This window comes from Talaromyces stipitatus, genomic scaffold (genome assembly GCF_000003125.1).
Source record: "Talaromyces stipitatus ATCC 10500 scf_1105507295555 genomic scaffold, whole genome shotgun sequence".
Taxonomy (NCBI): Eukaryota; Fungi; Ascomycota; class Eurotiomycetes; order Eurotiales; family Trichocomaceae; genus Talaromyces; species Talaromyces stipitatus.
In genome coordinates, this window is record NW_002990116.1 from 3,705,894 (window position 1) to 3,726,858 (window position 20,965).

At 47.8% G+C, this 20,965-nt stretch overlaps 6 protein-coding genes across 8 annotated transcripts, besides 2 other annotated features; 5 read left to right on the forward strand and 1 right to left on the reverse strand.

Moving 5' to 3' along the window:
• The first annotated feature begins 118 nt into the window (after positions 1 to 118).
• On the forward strand, positions 119 to 1,967 carry TSTA_124590 (Phe-inhibited DAHP synthase AroG). 3 transcript variants are annotated; one of them, XM_002482683.1, is made up of 4 exons: positions 119 to 371; positions 426 to 480; positions 546 to 1,448; positions 1,502 to 1,967. In XM_002482683.1, exons 1-4 carry the CDS (start codon positions 357 to 359, stop codon positions 1,657 to 1,659), a joined length of 1,131 nt encoding a protein of 376 aa, XP_002482728.1. In that variant the 5' UTR covers positions 119 to 356; the 3' UTR covers positions 1,660 to 1,967. The 3 variants fall into 3 exon arrangements, with proteins under 3 accessions (XP_002482728.1, XP_002482729.1, XP_002482730.1); XM_002482684.1 differs by having other exon boundaries at positions 546 to 1,967; XM_002482685.1 differs by having other exon boundaries at positions 119 to 1,448.
• A 253-nt stretch (positions 1,968 to 2,220) lies between these two features.
• On the forward strand, positions 2,221 to 5,045 carry TSTA_124600 (DUF221 domain protein, putative; the record flags this gene model as incomplete). Its single annotated transcript, XM_002482686.1, has 4 exons — positions 2,221 to 2,394; positions 2,453 to 2,617; positions 2,673 to 3,885; positions 3,933 to 5,045. The coding sequence occupies 4 exons, from the start codon at positions 2,221 to 2,223 to the stop codon at positions 4,937 to 4,939; spliced, it is 2,559 nt and encodes an 852-aa protein (XP_002482731.1). The 3' UTR covers positions 4,940 to 5,045.
• Positions 2,790 to 2,822: a microsatellite.
• Positions 5,046 to 6,549: 1,504 nt separating the features above from the next.
• Positions 6,550 to 8,378, forward strand: TSTA_124610 (bicyclomycin resistance protein, putative; the record flags this gene model as incomplete). Its single annotated transcript, XM_002482687.1, has 4 exons — positions 6,550 to 7,294; positions 7,349 to 7,722; positions 7,978 to 8,071; positions 8,137 to 8,378. The coding sequence occupies 4 exons, from the start codon at positions 6,550 to 6,552 to the stop codon at positions 8,376 to 8,378; spliced, it is 1,455 nt and encodes a 484-aa protein (XP_002482732.1).
• Positions 8,379 to 9,060: 682 nt separating this feature from the next.
• On the forward strand, positions 9,061 to 10,295 carry TSTA_124620 (uncharacterized protein). The gene is made up of 2 exons (XM_002482688.1): positions 9,061 to 9,117; positions 9,174 to 10,295. The coding sequence occupies exon 2, from the start codon at positions 9,332 to 9,334 to the stop codon at positions 10,286 to 10,288; it is 957 nt and encodes a 318-aa protein (XP_002482733.1). The 5' UTR covers positions 9,061 to 9,117; positions 9,174 to 9,331; the 3' UTR covers positions 10,289 to 10,295.
• A 1,319-nt stretch (positions 10,296 to 11,614) lies between these two features.
• Positions 11,615 to 11,682: a sequence feature (CT-rich).
• A 1,145-nt stretch (positions 11,683 to 12,827) lies between these two features.
• On the forward strand, positions 12,828 to 15,659 carry TSTA_124630 (F-box domain protein; the record flags this gene model as incomplete). Its single annotated transcript, XM_002482689.1, has 1 exon — positions 12,828 to 15,659. The coding sequence occupies one exon, from the start codon at positions 12,828 to 12,830 to the stop codon at positions 15,657 to 15,659; it is 2,832 nt and encodes a 943-aa protein (XP_002482734.1).
• On the reverse strand, positions 15,618 to 20,708 carry TSTA_124640 (glycogen debranching enzyme Gdb1, putative; the record flags this gene model as incomplete). The annotated part of the gene is made up of 3 exons (XM_002482690.1): positions 15,618 to 16,086; positions 16,157 to 20,435; positions 20,491 to 20,708. The coding sequence occupies 3 exons, from the start codon at positions 20,706 to 20,708 to the stop codon at positions 16,009 to 16,011; spliced, it is 4,575 nt and encodes a 1,524-aa protein (XP_002482735.1). The 3' UTR covers positions 15,618 to 16,008.
• Positions 20,709 to 20,965: the final 257 nt, after the last annotated feature.

Consider the following 20,965-nt stretch of genomic DNA (forward strand, 5'->3'; position numbering starts at 1 on the left):
TCAGTGGTCCCTTCGGTAGTTTTATAGGTCTGGAGTCTCCGAACTCATCTCTTTGATGTACGTCGGACCGTATAAGAAGTATATAAAGCCGAGTGACGGGCGCCGATGTGACTCGTACGATGCAATGAATTCTCACTGAGCTGTGAAAGTGACAATTCAGCCCAAAGATATATCTTGCAGGTGAAAAAACTTCAATCTGTGTGTCTCAGCAAAAGAAAAGAATCCGAGTGAAGTCATACGTCATTACTAGAAACGGACTAGCTCGGAAAGAAATCTTTAATTTATCAGGGCCCCGCATTGATTCTTACGCCTGTGAGTCAAACAACTTCGCTTCACCAAACACCACAATTATCGCAATGGAGTCTGCTCTGGTATTTTCATTCCTGTATCGCTTTAAACTGATCAATGCTAATTATCTCATCTAGTTCTTCATTGATAATCCCAACCTTGGGAACGCCGATAGCTTGGAGGACCACCGAAGTACGTTTCTCTGATTTCCCGAAGATCGAAACACTATGAACAGAAACAACAAGCTGATTGATTAGTCCGTGGCTACAACCCCCTCACCCCCCCAAACCTCCTTCAACATGAGATCGCTCTCACCGAAAAGTCGAAAAAGACCGTGTTGCAAGGTCGGAAAGATGCCGCTGCCGTCGTCAAGGGCACTGACCCGCTAAACCGTCTTCTCGTGATTATCGGTCCTTGCTCCATCCACGACCCCGAGATTGCTCTCGAGTACTGCGATCGCCTGCTCAAGCTCAAAGAAAAATACCAAGATACTCTCCTCATTGTCATGCGCTCCTACCTCGAGAAGCCTCGCACGACTGTCGGCTGGAAGGGATTGATCAATGACCCGGATATCGACGGTAGTTTCAAGATCAACAAGGGTCTGCGCCTGTCCAGACAACTTTTCGTCGATCTGACTAGCAAGGGTATGCCAATTGCCAGTGAGATGCTGGATACCATCTCTCCACAGTACACTGCCGACTGCTTATCACTCGGCGCCGTCGGTGCTCGTACCACCGAATCTCAAGTTCACCGAGAACTAGCTTCCGGATTGTCTTTCCCCGTCGGATTCAAGAACGGTACCGATGGTTCGCTAGGTGTTGCTATCGATGCCATTGGCGCTGTTAGACATCCTCATCACTTCCTGTCTGTCACAAAACCCGGTGTTGTCGCTATTGTGGGAACGGATGGTAACGACGACTGCTTCGTGATTCTCCGTGGTGGCACCAAGGGAACGAATTACGACGCTAAAAGTATTTCCGAGGCAAAGGAGGACCTCACCAAGAAGGGCTTGAGGCCACGTCTTATGGTCGATTGCTCACATGGTAACTCATTGAAGAACCACAAGAATCAGCCCAAGGTAGCCGACGTTCTCGCTGAGCAGATTGCCGCTGGCGAGACCGCTATCATGGGAGTCATGATTGAGAGTAACATCAACGAAGGTGAGTGATGCAAAGCTTCGTCTGCAGGGTCAGTTGACTAATCCGGTCATCAGGCTCCCAAAAGGTTCCTCCAGAAGGCAAGTCCGGCTTGAAGTACGGTGTCAGTATCACCGACGCGTGTATCGGCTGGGAAGACACCGAGTCGGTTCTCGAGAGCCTGGCACAAGCCGTCCAGAAACGTCAAAAATTGGCCGCCACCAACGGTAACTAATGAACAATCGAACGAAACGTCTTTTGTTGTGCACCTAGATATGACTTAATTTTCAGTTTGGTGAAAACGATATAATCAGTTGGGAAAAGTTTCATGGTTGTTGGTAATGACACTGTATCCCGAAAGAGGGACGATATAAAAGTTGGAGTTTTTCAATCCTATTTTGAGACGTGCAGCTTAGCTTTTTGGGCTTAGAAATAAAACCGTGTAGACACTAAGACTATTTGGGCTTAGGGCAAGCATCGGGTCGGTTTCGTCATAGCGCAAAGAAAACCCCAAATGGGAAAACTGACTGTTTTGCTTTCTCGCAATTCATCGTCTTGCGATATGCTGCGTGCTTGCTTATGCTCTTTATTTCAGTGTTTGATTCTTGATTTGGGCGTCTATTGATATTTATCACATTTTATACTCCCTGTCTTCGCAATCCGGTCTGTGCCGGTGAGACATCGACTGATATCGCGCAACGAAAAAACAACATAGTGACAGCACACATGTCTGGCCGATAGGGAGCCCCCTTCATAATATTCAACGCCTCCAGAGGAAAACCGAGCAGCGAATACAATGTCGTCCACCGGCGGTATTTCCACCCCGGTTCAGTTTGCGGCCATAGCGAGTTCCACAGTCCCCGGAGATCATCCAATAGACTGGGGAAGTCAAGCACAAGGTGGTCGAGACCTGGCAACACAACTCATTCTCAGTGCGACGCTGGGGTTGAGTGCATTTTTCTCCTTTTGCGTATGTTAGCTGTCTCACTCCGCGACGTGTATTGTCATCTAACCGATTATCGTGGTAGATTCTTCGGCCAAAATGGACAGAGCTTTACGCTGCGCGAAGAAAAAGACGAAATGCTGCGTCCTTTCTGCCCGAGCTGCCGGATAGCTTTTTTGGTTGGATGCCGGTAATATATAGGATAACAGATGAGGAAGTACTAGAATCTGCTGGATTGGATGCATATGTTGTATGTGTGATGTCAAAACATCATCTCCAGGTCTTGCTAATATGCTGGTTCTCAGTTGCTTTCGTTCTTCAAGTTTGCTATAAAATTCCTCTCAGCTACCTTCGCATTTGCTACGCTCATTATAATGCCGCTACATCTGCGATATGCCGGTCAATGGGGCGTTCCGGGTTGGGACCATGACGACGACGACAATGACGATGACGGCCAATCTCTGTTCGCGAGGGACATATTGTTTGGACACGGAAACAAAAAGTTCAAATCTGATCCGACTTATCTATGGATATACGTGATATTCCCCTATGTGTTTACAGGTATCGCTATATATCTGCTTATCCACGAAACCAACAAGATTATTCGCGTACGTCAGAATTACCTGGGAAGTCAGACATCGACAACAGATCGCACATTCCGTCTATCCGGTATCCCAACCGAACTGCGCTCAGAGGAGAAGATTCAGGAAATTATTGAAGATTTGCACATTGGAAAGGTGGAAGCGGTTACGTTGTGTCGTCAGTGGCACGATTTGGATTTGTTGATGGAAGAGCGGAAGAAGATTCTGAAGCCACTGGAACGAGCATGGACGAAATATCTTGGCTACAAGCAAAAGAGGAGATACAACGATACATTGCCACTAGTCCGAGCTTCGCGTGATCGTTCACCCAGTCTCGAATCCGAAACAGCTACGGAGCACTCGCAACTTCTAGGAAGTGAAGACGGACGTGTTCCTGTAAGAACCGTCCACAAGAGGCGGCCGACTACTCGATTATGGTACGGTCCGTTCAAGCTACGTTACAAAAATGTTGACTCGATTGATTACTACGAAGAAAAGCTTCGTCGTATCGATGAAAGAATCCTAGCCGCTCGTCAGAAGGAGTATCCAGCCACGGATCTTGCATTTGTTACGATGGAGACAATTTCCGCATGCCAGTTGGTCGTTCAGACCATAATTGACCCTCACCCTACTCAATTAGTACCAAGTCTCGCGCCCGCTCCTGCGGATGTGGTATGGAAGAATACGTATATTCCGCGTTCGAGTCGTATTTCTCGGTCTTGGCTCATTACACTTGTTATCAGTTTCTTGACCATTTTCTGGTCTGTACTACTAGTTCCTATTGCATCATTGTTGGATTTGAACACTCTTCACAAGGCTATTCCTGGCCTCGCCGATTTGCTTGCGCGACATCCGATTATCAAGTCTCTTGTGCAATCCAGTTTGCCGACTATTACACTCTCTTTGTTGACAGTGGCGGTACCTTATTTATACAGCTGTAAGTTCTTCGATGCATCTATGTTTCAGCCACTGACAGATATACAGGGCTTTCGAGCCTCCAAGGCATGACTTCTAGAGGCGACCTGGAATTGTCCATCATCTCGAAAAACTTCTTTTTCACCTTCTTCAACCTCTTCTTTCTATTCACCGTTCTCGGATCAGCATCAAATTTCTACGGTTTTCTCCAAAACGTGCAAAACGCATTCAAAGATGCAACGACTATCGCATTCGCTCTGGCAACATCTTTGGAGAACTTGTCTCGTTTTTATATTAACCTCATCATCCTTCAAGGTCTTGGACTGTTTCCTTTCCGGTTGTTGGAATTCGGAAGCGTTGCCATGTATCCTATCAACGTGCTATACGCGAAATCGCCTCGCGAATACGCGGAGTTGTCGGCGCCGCCTAAGTTCAGCTACGGATTCACCATCCCTCAGACGATATTCATCTTTATCATCTGCGTCGTCTATAGTGTCTTCCCCAGCTCCTGGCTTGTGTGTTTCTGTGGGTTGATATACTTCTTCTTGGGACATTTCATATATAAATACCAACTACTCTACGCAATGGACCATCAACAGCACTCGACAGGCCGCGCATGGCCCATGATCTGCAGCCGGGTGTTTTTGGGTCTAGTAGTTTTCCAAGTCGCCATGATCGGAGTCCTTGCTCTTCGCAAACTGATCGCTAGATCCCTGTTACTCGTCCCTCTCCTAGGAGCAACCGTATGGTTCACATATTTCTTCGCAAAAACCTACGAACCCCTAATGAAATTCATTGCCCTCCGCAGCATCGACCACGATCGACCAAATCGCAGCAACGGCAATAACTCAGATGACTCCCTGAGTCCACCGCCTCTGCTTTCACCATTGTCTGGCCTGGATCGAGACGCTCTTCCGATTCTTATTGGTGGTCGCGAGATTGGGTTGAGGTTGAGGAAATATGTCAATCCGAATCTTACGATTCCTCTTGATGGGGCTTGGATTCCGAGAAGTGATGGGTCGATTGTTATTCGTCCTAGTGCGGTTGAGGAGGAGCATATTGCTGGTGAGGCGTGATCTACATATGTATATACATAATTTGATCCCTTGTAGTTGATGTGTACATATCTCTCATTTTGTTGTGTGGCTATTGTGTTTTTTCTTTCTTTTACTACTCGAGATACCACCATGAACATAACCTTCGTTTCAGCGATAAATAGATGATGATTTCCGAAACTAATATAATTTGTTTGGACTGATTGAACTTTCTCTCTAGAGATAGAAACAAGTCTGACTGCATGAGGATTCTGCCTCCTGACCCCTACACTAAACAGAGATGGAATTAATTACTGGAAGACACGGATTGCTAGAATTAATCTGACCCAGCGGTTGTACGAGACACAATACAAGCCTGAGTTCGAGAAACAGGACATCTGGTACGAACACCGTCTCATTGATGACATGGTGGCGAACATGATGAAGAGCGAAGGGGGGCTTGTCTTGTCTCTGAAGAGTAAATCTACGCCTCTCCCCTTCCTTTATCGAATTCTTTCCCATTGCATAGTTGCTATGACTGACGAAATATACACCGACTCCTCTTGATATAGACTACGACGGAGATGTCCAATCTGATCCCGTTGTCCAAAGCTTCGGGTCTCTAGGCCTGATGACCTCAGCCCTCACCACTGCGGACGGCAAAGGTTTCGAGAGCGAGGCTGCCCTTGGCACTGTGACGCGGCATTTTCGCGAGACCAGAAAGGAAACGAGACGTCGACAGACCCCAATGTGACTATCTTTCCCTGGACGAGGAGGTTAATTCAGCGCGGCAAGCTCGATCATAATCCGGAACTTGTCATTGTCGCCGAATCCTTGCAGAAACCGCGTATTGACACAGTTGATCTGGATGGCATAATGACTCAGAATCTGGCAATCTCAGCTAGACAGCTGGACAAGTACTTGGATGCAACAGGGCGGCGGTTGAAGACCGAGCTGGCAAAGGTTTTGAAATTGAAGCTCTGCGAAATGAATGAGAGATTTAGCCCTAGTTAACTAGTTACTGAGTTATACGTATTGCATATCAAATCCCCCGTGCAAGAATCCGAATATCTCTAGAGAATGAATAGAAGCGGCGTGATGTTTACCTTGGGCTTGGACGGACGATATGGAGCAAACGCCAATTTTGATTCCTTTCCTAATATGTCCTGTGTCTGGAGTGACTCATGTCCCGGTGTGCAATTTGTAGAAGAAAGAAAGAGTACGCTAAAATGAGTCAAGAGAGGGTGGATCAACGATGCCATACATCCCTGTCATGGCGATGATTAGGGAGATGTTTCCGTGTTGCTGTATGCTACTGAATGGCTCGAATCGAGTACTGTACCTAATTTCTATCGGTCTTCGTGCCGGACACTTCAGGGAGGTTTCTCAAGGTGCGAATATGGACGAATCACGCTTTATTTTTTATTTTTGATTGTGCGAGCGGGCATTGTCTAGAAAACTGCTGGTCTTGCCTTAATATTGATGGTATTTATGCTCGGAATCCGCAAGCAGATAGATTTCAGTACTATGACATTCCGTACCTTTTATGCTCAGCTCTCTGCGATTTCTTGGGCGTATAACGCACAACTGCGACATTCAAGAGGATATTTGTCCAAGGCTCCAATTTGGGAAGTTCATCCCCATTTCCTATCATGCAAACCAATCTGCAAGATGCAGCAACCACAATCACGCTGTTCACCGAGCTCAACCAGGAACCATTAATTCAGCAGATCGAGAGGGGAAGGGATACTGGAGAGCAGGCCGTGATTGACCCAGAAGAGCAGGTGCGAAAGTCCAATGCTGCTATCCTACAAGCATCTGGAAGAGAAGCCAGGTTGGAAAATCCACCGCCAAACATACAGTCAATGACACCAGATATCCGCCATTCAGTCTTCCCCAAAGGCACTTGTATGTTCGTTGTCCTCATGGCCGCAATATGTGGCACGGTCTCACCTCTTTCAGGAAACATCTATTATCCTGCTCTAAACCCTCTGGCGGCTGAGCTTCACGTCAGTCAATCGTTGATCAATATCTCGCTTACCACCTACATGATATTCCAAGGCATTTCACCAACATTCATGGGGAACTTGGCTGGTACTAATGGCCGTCGTCCAGCATACATTATCGGGCTTACCATTTATATTGGTGCCTGCATTGGTCTTGCCCTACAGACTTCGTATCCGGCTCTGTTAGTACTACGCTGTTTCCAGTCAACAGGGTCATCGTCAACCATTGCACTAGGATCAGCCGTGGCCGCTGACGTGGCCACCGCAGCCGAACGTGGAACGTACATGGGATTAATTAATTGCGGCGCACTGGTAGGACCTGCCTTAGGTCCTGTTCTCGGTGGTATACTATCAGCATTCCTGGGATGGCGATCTATATTCTGGTTTCTGGGTACCTTTGCCGGAATGCTCCTCGTCTTGCTATGATTGGCTTTTCCAGAGACAGGCCAGAATGTCGTGGGCAACGGATCAATACCAACCCAGAGATGGAATCGAGACTTGCTTACTGTCATCGGAGAAAGGAGGAAGCAGAGGTTGATCATCAAGGTACAAGCTGATGCAAACAATCTTAAAAGAGAAGGGAAAGCAAAGAGGAAGCTCCGAATGCCAAACCCTCTTGTTACATTGAAAATCCTCAAAGAAAAGGATTTCGGCCTGCTTCTCTTATATAACTGTCTCATCTATGCCTCATATTTCAGCGTGACCAGCAGTCTTCCTTATCTCTTCGCAAAACTTCACGGATTCAACGACTTGCAGATCGGATTATCGTATCTTCCATATGGGGTCGGTGCGCTACTAGCATCCATTTTCAACGGACGAGTACTTGACTGGCGGTTTCGTCGAGTCGCCAAATCTGTTGGTATTGAAATCATTTCTGGTCAGACCACGGACACTAGAAATTTCCCTTTGGAAGAGTGCGATTACTGATTGCATTGGTGCTGATCTTGGTTGGAAATTCTGCTCTGCTTTGTTATGGATGGGTATATTTCTACACCCCCTCCCTATTCTTTCGAATTCACGCTTCCGCTGATCAGAGTTGATATTTGATGAGATAACTAGACCTTACAAGTCTAGGCCCCTCTAGCGGCTCCTCTGGTTCTTCTATTCTTCGTGGGGTATTGCATTTCCGGTAGCTTCAACTGCTGCAGCGTTGTTTTGATCGACTACTGTATGTCTCTATCTGTCCCTGGATATTTCAGAATTAAGTAAGATCCTGTCAAGTGACAGCAACAGATCCAATGTCTCCGGCAACAGCAGCAGCCGGAAACAATCTCTGCCGCTGTCTGCTCGGCGCCGGAGAAGCAGCTGTCATCATCCAAATGATCGAGTCAATGGGATGTGAATGGTGCTTCACTTTCATTGCGTTGGTAATCTTTGCCACGACACGGATCTTGGGGGTTCTTATGCAATGGGTTCCTGAATGGAGGGAGAAGAGAGCACAAAGACTAGAGGCAGAAAAGGTTTCGGGAGCGTGATGAATAAATAGCCTTGGAGAGTAACCAGGATTGAACTGGGTGAATAGATAGATTTTCAGTTATTGTATGTCGTACGCTACATATGCTGTAGAGGGTCCTGGGCACCAAGAATTGATCATTGATGACAACGTAAGTGGCAGTCTCGCACGAGGATACCATCTAGACTGGTCTGGCATGTGAGGCGGCTGTCCATGGTCCCGGTTGGTAGGTGTACGAAGTTGCTTAGGAAGGGGTAGAATAGTAGCAGAGTACGTTGTAGTAGAGTACTATTGCAGGGCATAGACATTTTGAGCAAGCCCGAATTTCCCTTGGAGTTCTGGGTCGTACAGGGGCAAAACAAGCGTTATCGCTTCATTATCAGCCGGAAATTGTTAGGAGTAAACTGCCCTATAAGTTTAGGGCATATAGGGGCCCTCACCAACGCCACATTAAAGCATGGACTAGTAGAATAGTTACCTATTATGGCTGTGGCCAAGCCTGTCAGCTGGGCTGAAAATGACGAGCAAACAACACAAATCAATGCAAAACAATCTGACAAACCAATTACACAATATCGAACCCGCTAACACACGATATCTTCCATTCGGGAGTTGATTTGTAAGATTCGACGTGGCATTTCACGGTTATAAACGGTGAGAATTGTTTGATTGATTTGCACTGTTTGTTCATACATATCTCCCTTAGATGAGATAGCGTCACATAAGACCAGGGCGACTACAGTGATCAATCAGGCCTCTAGGTACTCCCCAAAGTCAAGCGTCTAGTACGAGCTATTTACTTAATTTACTTGTTCAGATATAAAGGGCTGAAACCCTCCCACTATGATGTCTGATATCGTGCCACAAATCCTGCACGATATAACGCGTCTGGTGCCATAATCAAAAATTGCATCTCCGAGATATCACCCAAGTATCAAACGCAACCACGTTAGAAACCCCACAATTTATCGAGCAATGTCCTCCTCAACTCTCCCCTCGAACACCAGCCTGGTCGACATTGGCACTCACTCCCTGGCCCTCTACAGCCACGGCCCGGAACCAGTCAGCTCCAAAGATCCCGTTGTCCTCTTTATCTCAGGCGTAGCAAGCTCAAGCCTCAACTGGGCAGCCGTGGTGCGATTACTCTCCCCTTCACTACGAAGCTATACTTACGACCGTTCCGGGTACGGCAACTCAGAGCTCTCACCTCGCGAACCGACAGCCGAGAACATTGCTCTTGAGCTGTCTCTTCTAATCGAAAAGGCTCCCATTTCAAACTCTCTAATCCTTGTCGGCCACTCATGGGCCGGCGTGCTCATAAGCGAATTTATTGCCCTGACTGGCAACGGTCCACACATCGCTGGCCTGGTCCTCGTCGATGCCAACCATGAGACTATGCCACAGGTACTAAACGTAAACGATCCAAATCTGTGGGCCATTGCCGAAGGCGTCGAGTTCTACTCTGGCCTAGGCCTTCACAAGGAACATAGATTGACACCAGAAGAATGGGATGCGTTCATCAGTGACGAATCGACAGAGAAGACAAAACTGATTGCTGAGAAGGAGGATGTTGAGCATTATGCGCCGAGTTTTGAGACTCTACGGAAGAAAGAGTTGAGTAAGAAGCAGCCTCTACTTGGAGATAAGCCGGTTTATGTTATAGGGGGCATGCGGAGTAGAGATTGGAGTCGGTTGTGCGAGGCGGGCGTTGAGAAGGGGAATGGAACTGAGGAACAGAGGAGGCATGTCAGGGAGTTGATTAGCACGGCCGACGAGAAGAGTGAGGGTCTCATGAAGGAGTTTCTGAAACTCTCTACGAAGACTGAGCTTGTTTTTGCCCGCGAGAGTGGGCATTTCGTCCAGTTGACTCAGCCAAATGTCGTTGTTGATGGGGTGAAATGGGTTCTCGAGAATTCGCAGATATCGTCATAGGTGTGGAATCTACAGAGTATACAATCTCCTGGAGATTTGTGTAGTATCATCCTTGTAGGTAAATAGGTAACCCAACCGGGTTACTCAGGAATGTAAACACTAAGTACCTAAGTATCTGCCATCCACATGGCCAAATGCCACGAATCCAGGTGACAAATCGGGACATAACCCTAATTCACGGTTCGCCGGCGAAGCGAAGCATACTAGGACGCCCGGGCCCCCATTCCAGTCGGGTTTGTCACAATTAGCAAGGAAGTGGCGGTATAACCTCGCTTTTAAACGGGTTATAGATCAGTGCAAGGGCACATAAAAATATGCCTTGAGGCTGAAACATAACATTCCTAAGTAAACTTAATTATCGTGGCGGGGGAGTTTGGGTTCAAAGGTGGAGGTGGGCTCGCCATAGACCAAGAGTTCAGGAATGTAGCTTATTACATGTTATATGAGACAGCCAATCCTTGCTTTGGGAGTTGATATGCTTTACCAGGTCAGATTCTTCTGTTGGTTTGTTTCAGCTGCTGTCGTGAATGCCACGAGAATTCCATGTGAGAGCCGTCAGAAGGAAACCATTCCCGAGTGGCAATTATCCTCGAAAATCCAAGGACATGAGTCTATCCGGTCCATCTTCGCTGCGAAATCCGGAGGATTATCATATCATGGCCAAGGAGGGGGTGACAGCGAATGCATATTCCAGCTTTGCATTGCATAATACATATGCACACTTACTCGCGTTCAAGCTCCTAAGTTAGTGGCTGGCAATCGTCATACGCCAGATGTCCATTGCGGCGGTATCCACTGAGCGTGCGACTGATGCAGTATACGCAGGGGCGTAGTTGATGACTCGGAATAGCCTCTCTAGGGCAAAGCCGGCGATCGTTGTGGTACAAAGTATGAATATGGAAGATGTAGGTAGAATATACCCCACGTTGACGTGAGATCCGCAAGATCATCGACTCGAGTGATCATAGAGATGTACCCCGGACAGTAGATATGGTAGTACTATGTATATGTCCACGAAGTAGAGTTGTCATGTACAGAGTGGAAGCATTCCTCGGATGTTTTGAATCCACGCGTCCTCGCATGGCGGGTTCTAGATTTGTCGGTGGTGAGATGAGCTGATTAGCAATGAGTTGTGACTGGCGATAAGAAAAGAGACGGTGTAGAGACGAGAGAGAAGATGCAGGGAAGATGCAGGTAGCGCGGTGTGGCTGACCGGCTAGACTCGACACCTGATTAATTAGGCATCCTTTAGATGCGCGGGGCCTCGCCTCCTTCCTTCTGTGCTCCTTCCTTCTGACTGTCCTTACTGCCTTAATCTCATCTCAACTTCAACTTCAACTTCAACTTCTTCTTCTTTTCTTCTTTCCATCCTCTTCATCTCTTTGATCTTCATCACCTCATCCCATTCTTCAGCTCACACAAAATGGTCAATATGTGTCAACTTCCTTCCCATCCCGCTCTAGCGGCATGGATCCATCATTTTCTAAATTTCTGCTAAACTTCTACGTACGTACTAGTTTTCTAGCTGCTCCGCTTCGCCTCTGCTCCCTGGCCGATTGAGGCATTGATCCACCCTTATCCCATCGTCCCCAGTTTTTTCATCCTTTTCATGCCTGTCGGCTAACTGTATCAACGTCAGCCGGTCCGCGGTCTAAGAAACTTCGGTTCAGGTATCGCGGACCAGCCATTCAGAAAGCATGAAGACGACCACCTTGCTCTCTGACTGGCCTCCCCTCCAATTCAATTGGCCGTTTCACGGGCCGGCTCTCGTCAGACTTTTCACTAGAGGGGCGGTTGATACCGTGGGTTAGTAAGTGAATCAGTTTGATCGTCTCGTTTCATACGTCGTGCATATTCTGCTTGTCTCGGCATACAAATGGTTTATAAATACATTCGACATCGCTCATTTTGATTTCTTTTTTTGTCTGTTATGTTATCAATTTACGTTTATACTGCATATCAAGTCTTGCATCCTTCACTGCCGGTCAGTGGCTACGCTTAACAACACTCATTCGACGCCACCGACTTGAGTCTAGCACTAACACCATCGTTCCGGCCACTGCCCGATTACATGTTGCGCGTGACCTGCTGAGTTTGGTAGGTCGCCAACGAAGCTCGAATGGGCCGTTCATAGATCGGAACAGCAAACTCATTTTTTTCTACCGCAAGACAACCATCCAGATTAATATCTGGCCGAGAAATGCAGATGACAGCTCACCGCTGGGTCTTGCTTCTGATTCTTCCATCTGCTCCAGGTTAAACTTGGGGTGGTCCCTCTTTTCTGCTTTTTTGAATCCGGTCTTTGAATTCAATCGTCTACAGAAGTCGGAACGCCTCATTTGGTCTCGAACAAAGTCTACTTCTTAGACCCGGTTCCGTCATACTTCCGTCCCAAGGAATCCCACCCTCTGGTCGGACTATCTAATTATAGGATATATATCCTCTATATATACATAGAGGGGGGGCCGACCATCAAAGCGCGGGCGTTTCCATCGCATTCTACACATTTTAAATGTCTGGCAGCACTCACACTGCACCAATGGCGTCTTCCTGGTGGTCAGAGTCTAGCAATCAGACAACTTCCGATACTCTACCCCAGAAGCCCTTGCATTGGTCAGATGACTGGGACGCGGCAACGGAACCTTTCCCAGAGCTCACCATTGAACCACACAGTGCCGAGAGCACTGCGGATATCATTGCACTGGATTCTTCTGACCTTCAATCAAAGGGTTATCTTTCATCGTCGCCCTGCATCTCGGAAGACACGACTCTATCTGACAATGATGCCTCATCTCCCGATAGCTCCAGTCCTGACCTGTCAGCAAGCGAGACGTCGTCTTCTGAAACAGAATGGCGAGGTGGTGGCAATCTCTGCAAACACATTCCAGCAGCAAACAGGACACCTCCAGAGATACTCTTCCAAATCTATGCCATGCTAAGTCCTCGAGACTTTGACAACGCTCGACGAACATGCTCGCAATGGATGCGTGCCAGTCTCCATCAAAAGCTTCTTGAAAGTATGTTGAAGAGGGCCGGCTGGTGGGATGCGTGGCAACGTGATTGCCAAACCTATCAGCCTATCGACGGTGTGGAGGAAAGTCTAGTTTGGCGATTGAGCAAGCGTTTCTCGACCGAATGTGTGCTATCTGGTCGAAAGGTCAATGTTGAAAAGAGCGGGTTTTTACCGACCGGCGTTGTAGATTTTGGTCAGCTATCTCGTGAATCATTGCCTAAGGAGTCCCCGGGCTTATCACGGGATATGTTTAACGGTTCCGCGCCTCGACTCACAGCCGCCCTGCGGGATCCCGCCTTTTCCCGATCGATCAAATTCAGCGTCAGTACATGTGGCCATTATGTTCTGGTTGCGACGGGGTGTATGATCTACGTGTACTACTTGGGCAACCGAAAGCGAGGTGACTCGGGGCCTCCTCGTTTATCGGAGGCTACACCAGAGGACTTGTTCTTAGGGGATAACGATCTCGACATCCTCCCCGTATCAAGCATTGGATGTCCATACGAAATCCTGTCAGCCACAATCGATACCAGTACACCTAGGTTTGTGATTGCTGCGTTGTTGCGAGGTCGAGTTGGCATGATCTGTGATATCAAGGGAGTCCCCGTTCACACTTCTCCCGAGCAGCCGTCACCTTTTCTACGTAAGCGCTCCTCGACCAGAGAAGACATTCCTGCAGACCAGGCTAGAAAGATGGACGAATTCCGAGATGCCATTGCTTCCAGCGCAGTTGTTGAGCAGGCCACGACTAGTGGACGACCACCGATGGGCCCTCGAACTGTTTCCACACGTCGCACGATGAATCGCCTAACGAGGGCACCGAGGAAATACTTCCATGATATTTGTTCGGTGGAGGATCCTCCTCGCAGCGTATCAATCTGTCCTGGTCGTCGATGTGTTGCGTTTGGATGCGGTTCCGGTATTGAGTTGCACTGGGTTGATGAAAAAACACAAGAGGATTCTAGGAAAATGTTTCCACTTTCTCAACCAGCTGAGATATTGCACTTTTTGCCTAGTCGTGTCGAAATTGACGAGGCCTCCAAGTTGCGATTGATCTCATCACTAGCCGGTCCAGGTGCTTCAGGGTGCCAATGTCATCGTGCCGCGAACGGCGAAGATGTTGTCTGCCAATTCCATCTTTCTTCTCGAGTCAATGCATTCACTCATTGGACTCCACGGAAGAATGGTCGTCTGAGTCTGGTAAAAGCAACGCATTGTCACCATTATCGGGCAATGCCGGTGAATGATGGTTTACATATTTTGTTTATTGAGCCTGTCACTGGCTATCTCTGCATCGGATCTGATGCTCCAATTGGCGGGCCAACAAACTTGACGCGTGCTATGATCTGTATACCACCTTCTGATCAAGGATTGGATACGGAAGAAGCACGAATCCCAACTATTTTTGCGGTAGGCTCGGACCTGAGCCGGGGTCTACGTATTGTGGCTGCTTACCAAGATCGCATCATTTTGTACACTGTACCCGTCGATGTGTATAATGTCCTTCGACGAGAGCGACAATTGCAAGGTGACAACGTTATGGGTGATAGTGACTTGGCGCGCGATTGGTTCCTTGACAACGAACGCAATTCGAAGCGTCGCGGCAGTCTAGCGCAGAACCAGAACGGCGACTGGGAGTTTTTATTGCGAGTTAGTTATCGACCCACAGCTATGCTCTGGCCGTTAAAAATTTACGGCAAGGAAATTGGGCGCATGGACAAGGTCGTCGACTTTTCAGTCCAGACATCGAATGGCGGAGTCCGGGTCTGGGCATTTGGTGCGTCGGGCGAGGCACGTATATTCGATATTGATACGTATACCACCAAGACACGGCTTGCCATGCATGTTGCCATCAAAGCTTTGAATGTAGCTTCCGATGGTAGCATTGGGTCTGCGTCCTTTATGGACCGCGCGGAGTCTGGTCTTTTATCGCCGCTACCAATCAAGGCCTCACGGAAACGAAAGCACCTCAGCCAGCCTGCAGCATTTGATCGGAAGTTATTGAGCATGTGGAATAGCAGCAATACAACATCTACCCACAAAGATAACGATACAGTCGCCCCCGAAGCCGGGCCAACATCCTCATCCTCAAGGCCGCCAACTGGAATAAGCGCCAGAACCGACCGGCGCCAATCCTTCGCCGCATGCATAATGGATCTGAGAATCCCCGAACTCGGCACCCGAGACGGTCAATGGACGGATCCCAATCGTGCATCGACAGTCCCGTCAACTCCGGCCTGTGGACCCGAGACCGCCGAATTCCACGACGTAGCTTCTTACGATCCTAAGGAGATTCGGAAGTTTTATACTGTTTGGTCCACCTCTGCATCAAAACCATCTCCTGGTCGATGGCGATGACTATCGCCTTGTATATACCAAAACTGCTTTGTGCTTGGTTGTCATGATGCATTTTTCTTTGCATTTTTCTTACACGAGTACCCCATTTGATTATAGCAAGCGTGCATATAAGATATTTCGTTTTTGACATCACCATATATTTATGAATGTATAAATATTTCTCTTATCTATTTCCGTTCCAAAGTCAACGCAAAAAGTAGCCAAGCATGATATTTACTTCAACGGTTTAGGAAAAGTCAAGTACTTTATTTTAGGCAATGAAACGTTTATCAATTCGCTCTCATCCAACGACAGAATGTCATGTTCGTAGCATCCACCTTCGTCTTCTCCCGAGGTCCCCAATCTCTAATCAATGTGAACCACCTTGAAACCTTGCATCATAGTACACATCAAGTAAACAACCCGCCGACCAAGCCTGAGTAGGGGACTATAACCATATCAGTAACCATTCGAAACAAGGTCAAAATGGAGGCGAAAAACGGGGGAAGGGGGCATACCGAATCCGCACAAAAAGCACCATCCATATTCGTCAATTCAGTCAACCCTTTCCAGGGACTCTCCCTAATCGCAACCTTACACCCTTCCAACCGTCTAGTAACCTGCTGAAACGTCTCTGTACGTTCATGCTCCCCCTTACGTCTCAATAAATCGAATCGTAACAAAGCCCGTAAAAAGAATCCGCGAGGCCATAGCCATTCCGGTCCTTGGTGGTAGTTTCGTCCTTTTGAAGTTGAGAAGTCAGTTGAATCTTCGGAGTTGTTGTAATTAGGTCTGTAGTTTAGATCGGACGGATCTAGTGTTCTGACTCCTGTGGGGCCGAGGAGGACTGAGTCTGCGAGCGAGAGGCATTGGAGTGCGTGTTCGGGGTCGAAGAGATCGGGGGCAACGGTCATGGCGATTGGGAAGTTGGCACGGAGTTGGTAATCTTCGTATGGTTTTCCGGAGCGATAGAGATCCTTGTAAATGCCTCGTCTGTTGACGAGGGAAGGTTCAATGTCATAGTTTTTGTCGTCCTTGGTGTCGAGGGGGATGTAGTAGCATCGCTCAAAGTTGGATTTGATTCTTGATGCCCATTCGGTGAATGTAATTGTCTCCTCACCAGAGTCCATCTTGACTCCGGCATGCTCATACTGTCCGTTTGAGTAAAGTTCTTCGACCCATTTCAAAGCACTATAACACAAGCCAGTGATCTCGACAGCGGCGCCGTCTCGTGGCGTTCCAGGAACTCCTTTACTTCCTGCCTTTTCACTCTCACCCATTTTATCCATCCATGTACCGCAGTTGAACTGATTTCCGCCGAAGATGATACCAGTGTCCCAGTCAACATTCACATCAATCTGGAATCCTTCTGGTTTCATTTGAACATCAAGCGTGGGCCCGGCGTTGTATTCTCTGAAACTAAGTCCAGATGCATGCCGTTGAAATACCTCTTGAATGATTTCTCGGATCGTTGATGATCGAGAGTACGCTCGTGGATCATCATAGGGAAACCAGGTATCGTCATACGGTAAAAATCGTCGTGGGACTTTTGCATCCAGAATCTTGATACCGTCAGGCACCATTTTGGTATAATCCTGAATAGCCTGTAGGAAAAACCAGACCGAGTCACGAGAGTTGTATCGCGGTAGCTTGCCGCTACTCAACAGGTTAGGAATCATTCCGTGTTTGAGAACACTGGCGAAACCGACGATATGTTCTTTGGCTTCATCAAAACGACCTGTACAAAGAAGTAGACCGCGGAGTGAGATGAAGACGTCACGACCCCAGCACCGTGCCCAATCAACAGCGAAATGCGGGAGACCAGCGGCCAGACTGGGTACGCTCTTGATTGGCCACAAGGATGCCGAATTGACGTAGCCGACTTGCTGCACACTGACCATGGCTAGTTGATGGATGAATTGTTGACCGTGTTGGACGTTCTTGCTGAATAGTTGAATACCCCGTCGCCATGCGGCGGTGAATGCACTTTGCACGATAATAGCAAAGTATCGCGGGAGTAGAAAACTGGGTAATGTTCGGACTACATCGAAACGTGTTCGCAGCCAAGCTGCTGGCGCATCGAGACGACTGTACACTTCCTGTTTGCTTGCCCTCTCCAAACGACCGACAATATAATCCAATGCCCACTGTCCCTGGCGCAAATGGTCGCATAAAGGATGCGCGAGTTCGTTGTATTTGATAATGCTCTCAAGCAGACTCCACCAACCCTGAAGACCAGCATAGACTAACGGACCATGATTCGGAATAGCGTACACGCCATCCTGCCCGTTGCTGGAATCTCTCTCTTCAGCTTCGCATTTATAAAGGAGGAAGTTGAGATCGATCAGGTTGAGTTTTGAGAATGCCTCGTCAGCGCCACTGGTGATGTAATGATCCAGTCCATCTGCATGTTCGGCACTTGGGATCCAGGTCTTGAACAATGCAATGGAACCGGGGATTAGATGCTCAGTAATACTCAAAGTGGAGTCAGCTCCATTGATGTTGACTTTGGCACCATCAATGTCGACGACTTTGCTCGGTAGACCTCGTAGAGAAGTCTCATCTTCGAGAACCTGCTTTCGAGGTTCTGCGCCATCTTCGACTTCCAGTTTCCAGCTTCCAATTAGCTTTGCATGAGTGCCAATAAGGTGAGTTGGGGCAAGAGTTCCGTTTCCATTGCCATACCCAGGGAATGCCGTATGCGCGATCAAGAATATACCTTGCCGTGTCTTTGGATGTACTCTATGGACAGTAATGTACTCTCCATTGTGATGAATATGCGTTTCATCGTATCCCTCTTTGCCCATCCTGGTATGTAGCAGGTTTAAAAGTTTCTTTATACCGCCAATACCGCCCTCGCCGGGACCAACTTCAAGAGTCTCATTTCGTGAGAACTTGGATGTATACAAACGAGTTTCGGAAACAAGATCAATGAGTTTGGGGTATATTTCATCATATCCCATCACACTACCAGTAGCAGAGGCACACATTGCAACCAACGCAGCATTTGGCAATGTATCTCTTGCATCTCTCTTCTGGGCTGGAACTTCATTATCGTGCGTACAGTCCATGAATAGTGCATGCACCGGACTCTGTCGGATATGGGCAATGGTTTCTTGCTCGGTTGATGCTGGAGAAGATCCCGTAGGAAGATCAAGCTCAAAGCTTCCAATTGGTCGGCCTCCATGTCGATGAACCAAACGACTCAATTCAGCGGTGCTCCATGCCTGCATAGCTTCTCGGATCAACGCGCTCAGACCCAAACGTTTCACAAAGACATAGTCAGTTTCTTCAGATCCAGTGAATAGTTCGGCAAAGACAGTCAAGTTTGGTCGGACTTTGCGTGCTTCATCGAGCAGATACTCGGCCACCACCAGAGGAGTGGAGTGGCAATTATCAACTCGGAAACCGGAGAAGTACTTGGCCATAAGACGTGTATATTTGGCCATGTACTCCCAAAGAAATGGGTTATCCTTAGGCGAGGATCCATATCTCAGCTTAACACAATCGCCCCACACAATGACTTCTCGACGAAGGTATGCCCGAGAGTCTGGACCGGCGTTGTCTTTCATAGCATCAGCATTCCATATCCAGCCATTGTTAACCAGTGCCATAGAACGCGAATTATGGTTCCTGGTTGTTTCGTTGGTGGGTAGCCGGGTGAAGTAGGTTTCGATAAGAGCACTGGTCTTGGTCACTGGTCCCAGTTTCGGCCCATGATCATCAATTCTGACATACTTGATGCGATTGAATAATTGATCCAAGATGACTTTGACGTCTGCATCGTACTCTTCATAGAACGGTAGGTTGACCTCGTCGAGAATGCGAATAAGTTCTGCTTCCACTGCAGAGCTGTCTGCTGTGTCCTTGGGTCCGTGTAAAGTAGCAAGCAAGCGCGAGGCTTCTTTCTCATCCACCTTTCGAGAGAATCTCCCGAGAATGCGAGAAGCGTTAGGAAGAGCATTTTGACGAATAAAATCTGCTTTTTGCTTCAAACTCCATGATTCAGCACCGTCAATGGGTGGCGAGGATGGACTATTTGCCCATTTTTTGATGATTCGGCTGGTATTCTCTTTCACGTCTACAACGTAAAACTCCCACAATTTGATTGCATCTATGACATGCTTGCGCATTTCAGTGATAACTTTCATCAGATCATCCACGCTGTGAAATTCCGTAGGCAATCCAAGCTCCTCCAGATCATCTCCGTATTTGAGCAAGGCAGTATCAAGTTCCAGAGCAGCCTCCAACCACGGCGCTGTCTCAATGTTATATCCAGCTTCAGGATGTTCCTCAAGCCACTTACTGTTATTCGCAGTATGATTCCAAACGACGTCCGTCAACGCCAACAAACCGTATTCAGTAGCCATTTTGTCCACCAACTCTGCAACATCCTTTTCGCCATTGGGGAATGCGCCCGTATCGAATTGCAACTGGTCATAGATACTATAGGGCGAATTGGACTCACCCCTTTGCATCAGCGGTGTGAAATGGATCATGTTGTAATTTCGCTGCGATATGCCGCGGAGATGATCGTCCCAGTCAGTTGGGTATTTTCCCATGAACTTGGATATAACCGAGAATATAGACAGAGCATCCAATGGTAATTCCGCGCCTCGCAGAGACAACGCCGGCGACACATCGACATAGTGAACTTCGCTCTTCTCCTGTTTCTGTGAGGGAAGAGACGACGCCGTGAATTCGGGAAGAGGCGAGTAGGTGGTATAGAAAGCAAACGCGCCAGCCTGGGTTATGGGTACATCGATATGGATATCTTTGTTAAAGTCCGGTTGAAGACTGTCATATCATAGATGAGTTTTTACAACATTTCTCAGTAGACTATATAACTCACGTGAATTGGCGAAATTTCGACCGATCGAATCTCGCGCCTTCCTCCGGTATATTCACCCATAAGCTCCCTTTCCGACAAATCGAGCTTGTACCTTCAATCACGAAGCGCAGCACATAGGCGGGGGTAGTTGGCGGTGGTAAGTAAATATAACCACCCGGTATATCCGGCGCACCGTTGTCTGTCAACGGCAACAGATATACCTGTCGTGTACTACCCATTGTTTGATGCGCAATGTGAATTGAAGCGATCGGGGGTGGGTAGGAGGTGGTTTGGGGGGGATTATGAGGCAGAAATGGCGGAGAACATGTGGAATTTGGACAGGGTTTTATTACTGTAAGCTCGGGCTAGCTTATAGTCAGGTCCAGAAGGACTAGTAAGTGTACGTAATGTGTCACACCCACTGTGCATATCCACTATGACACAGACGGCTTAGACAAGGTTGGCAAAGCGACCATCGTGGGATCATTGGGATGTT

Bases quoted from the DNA above. Each gene is read 5' to 3' on its own strand.
- TSTA_124590 (XM_002482683.1), top strand. The intron at 481-545 runs GTACGTTTCTCT...CTGATTGATTAG, and splicing joins TAGCTTGGAGGACCACCGAA to TCCGTGGCTACAACCCCCTC. The intron at 1,449-1,501 runs GTGAGTGATGCA...TCCGGTCATCAG, and splicing joins TGAGAGTAACATCAACGAAG to GCTCCCAAAAGGTTCCTCCA.
- TSTA_124620 (XM_002482688.1), top strand. From the start codon at position 9,332: ATGTCCTCCTCAACTCTCCCCTCGAACACCAGCCTGGTCGACATTGGC.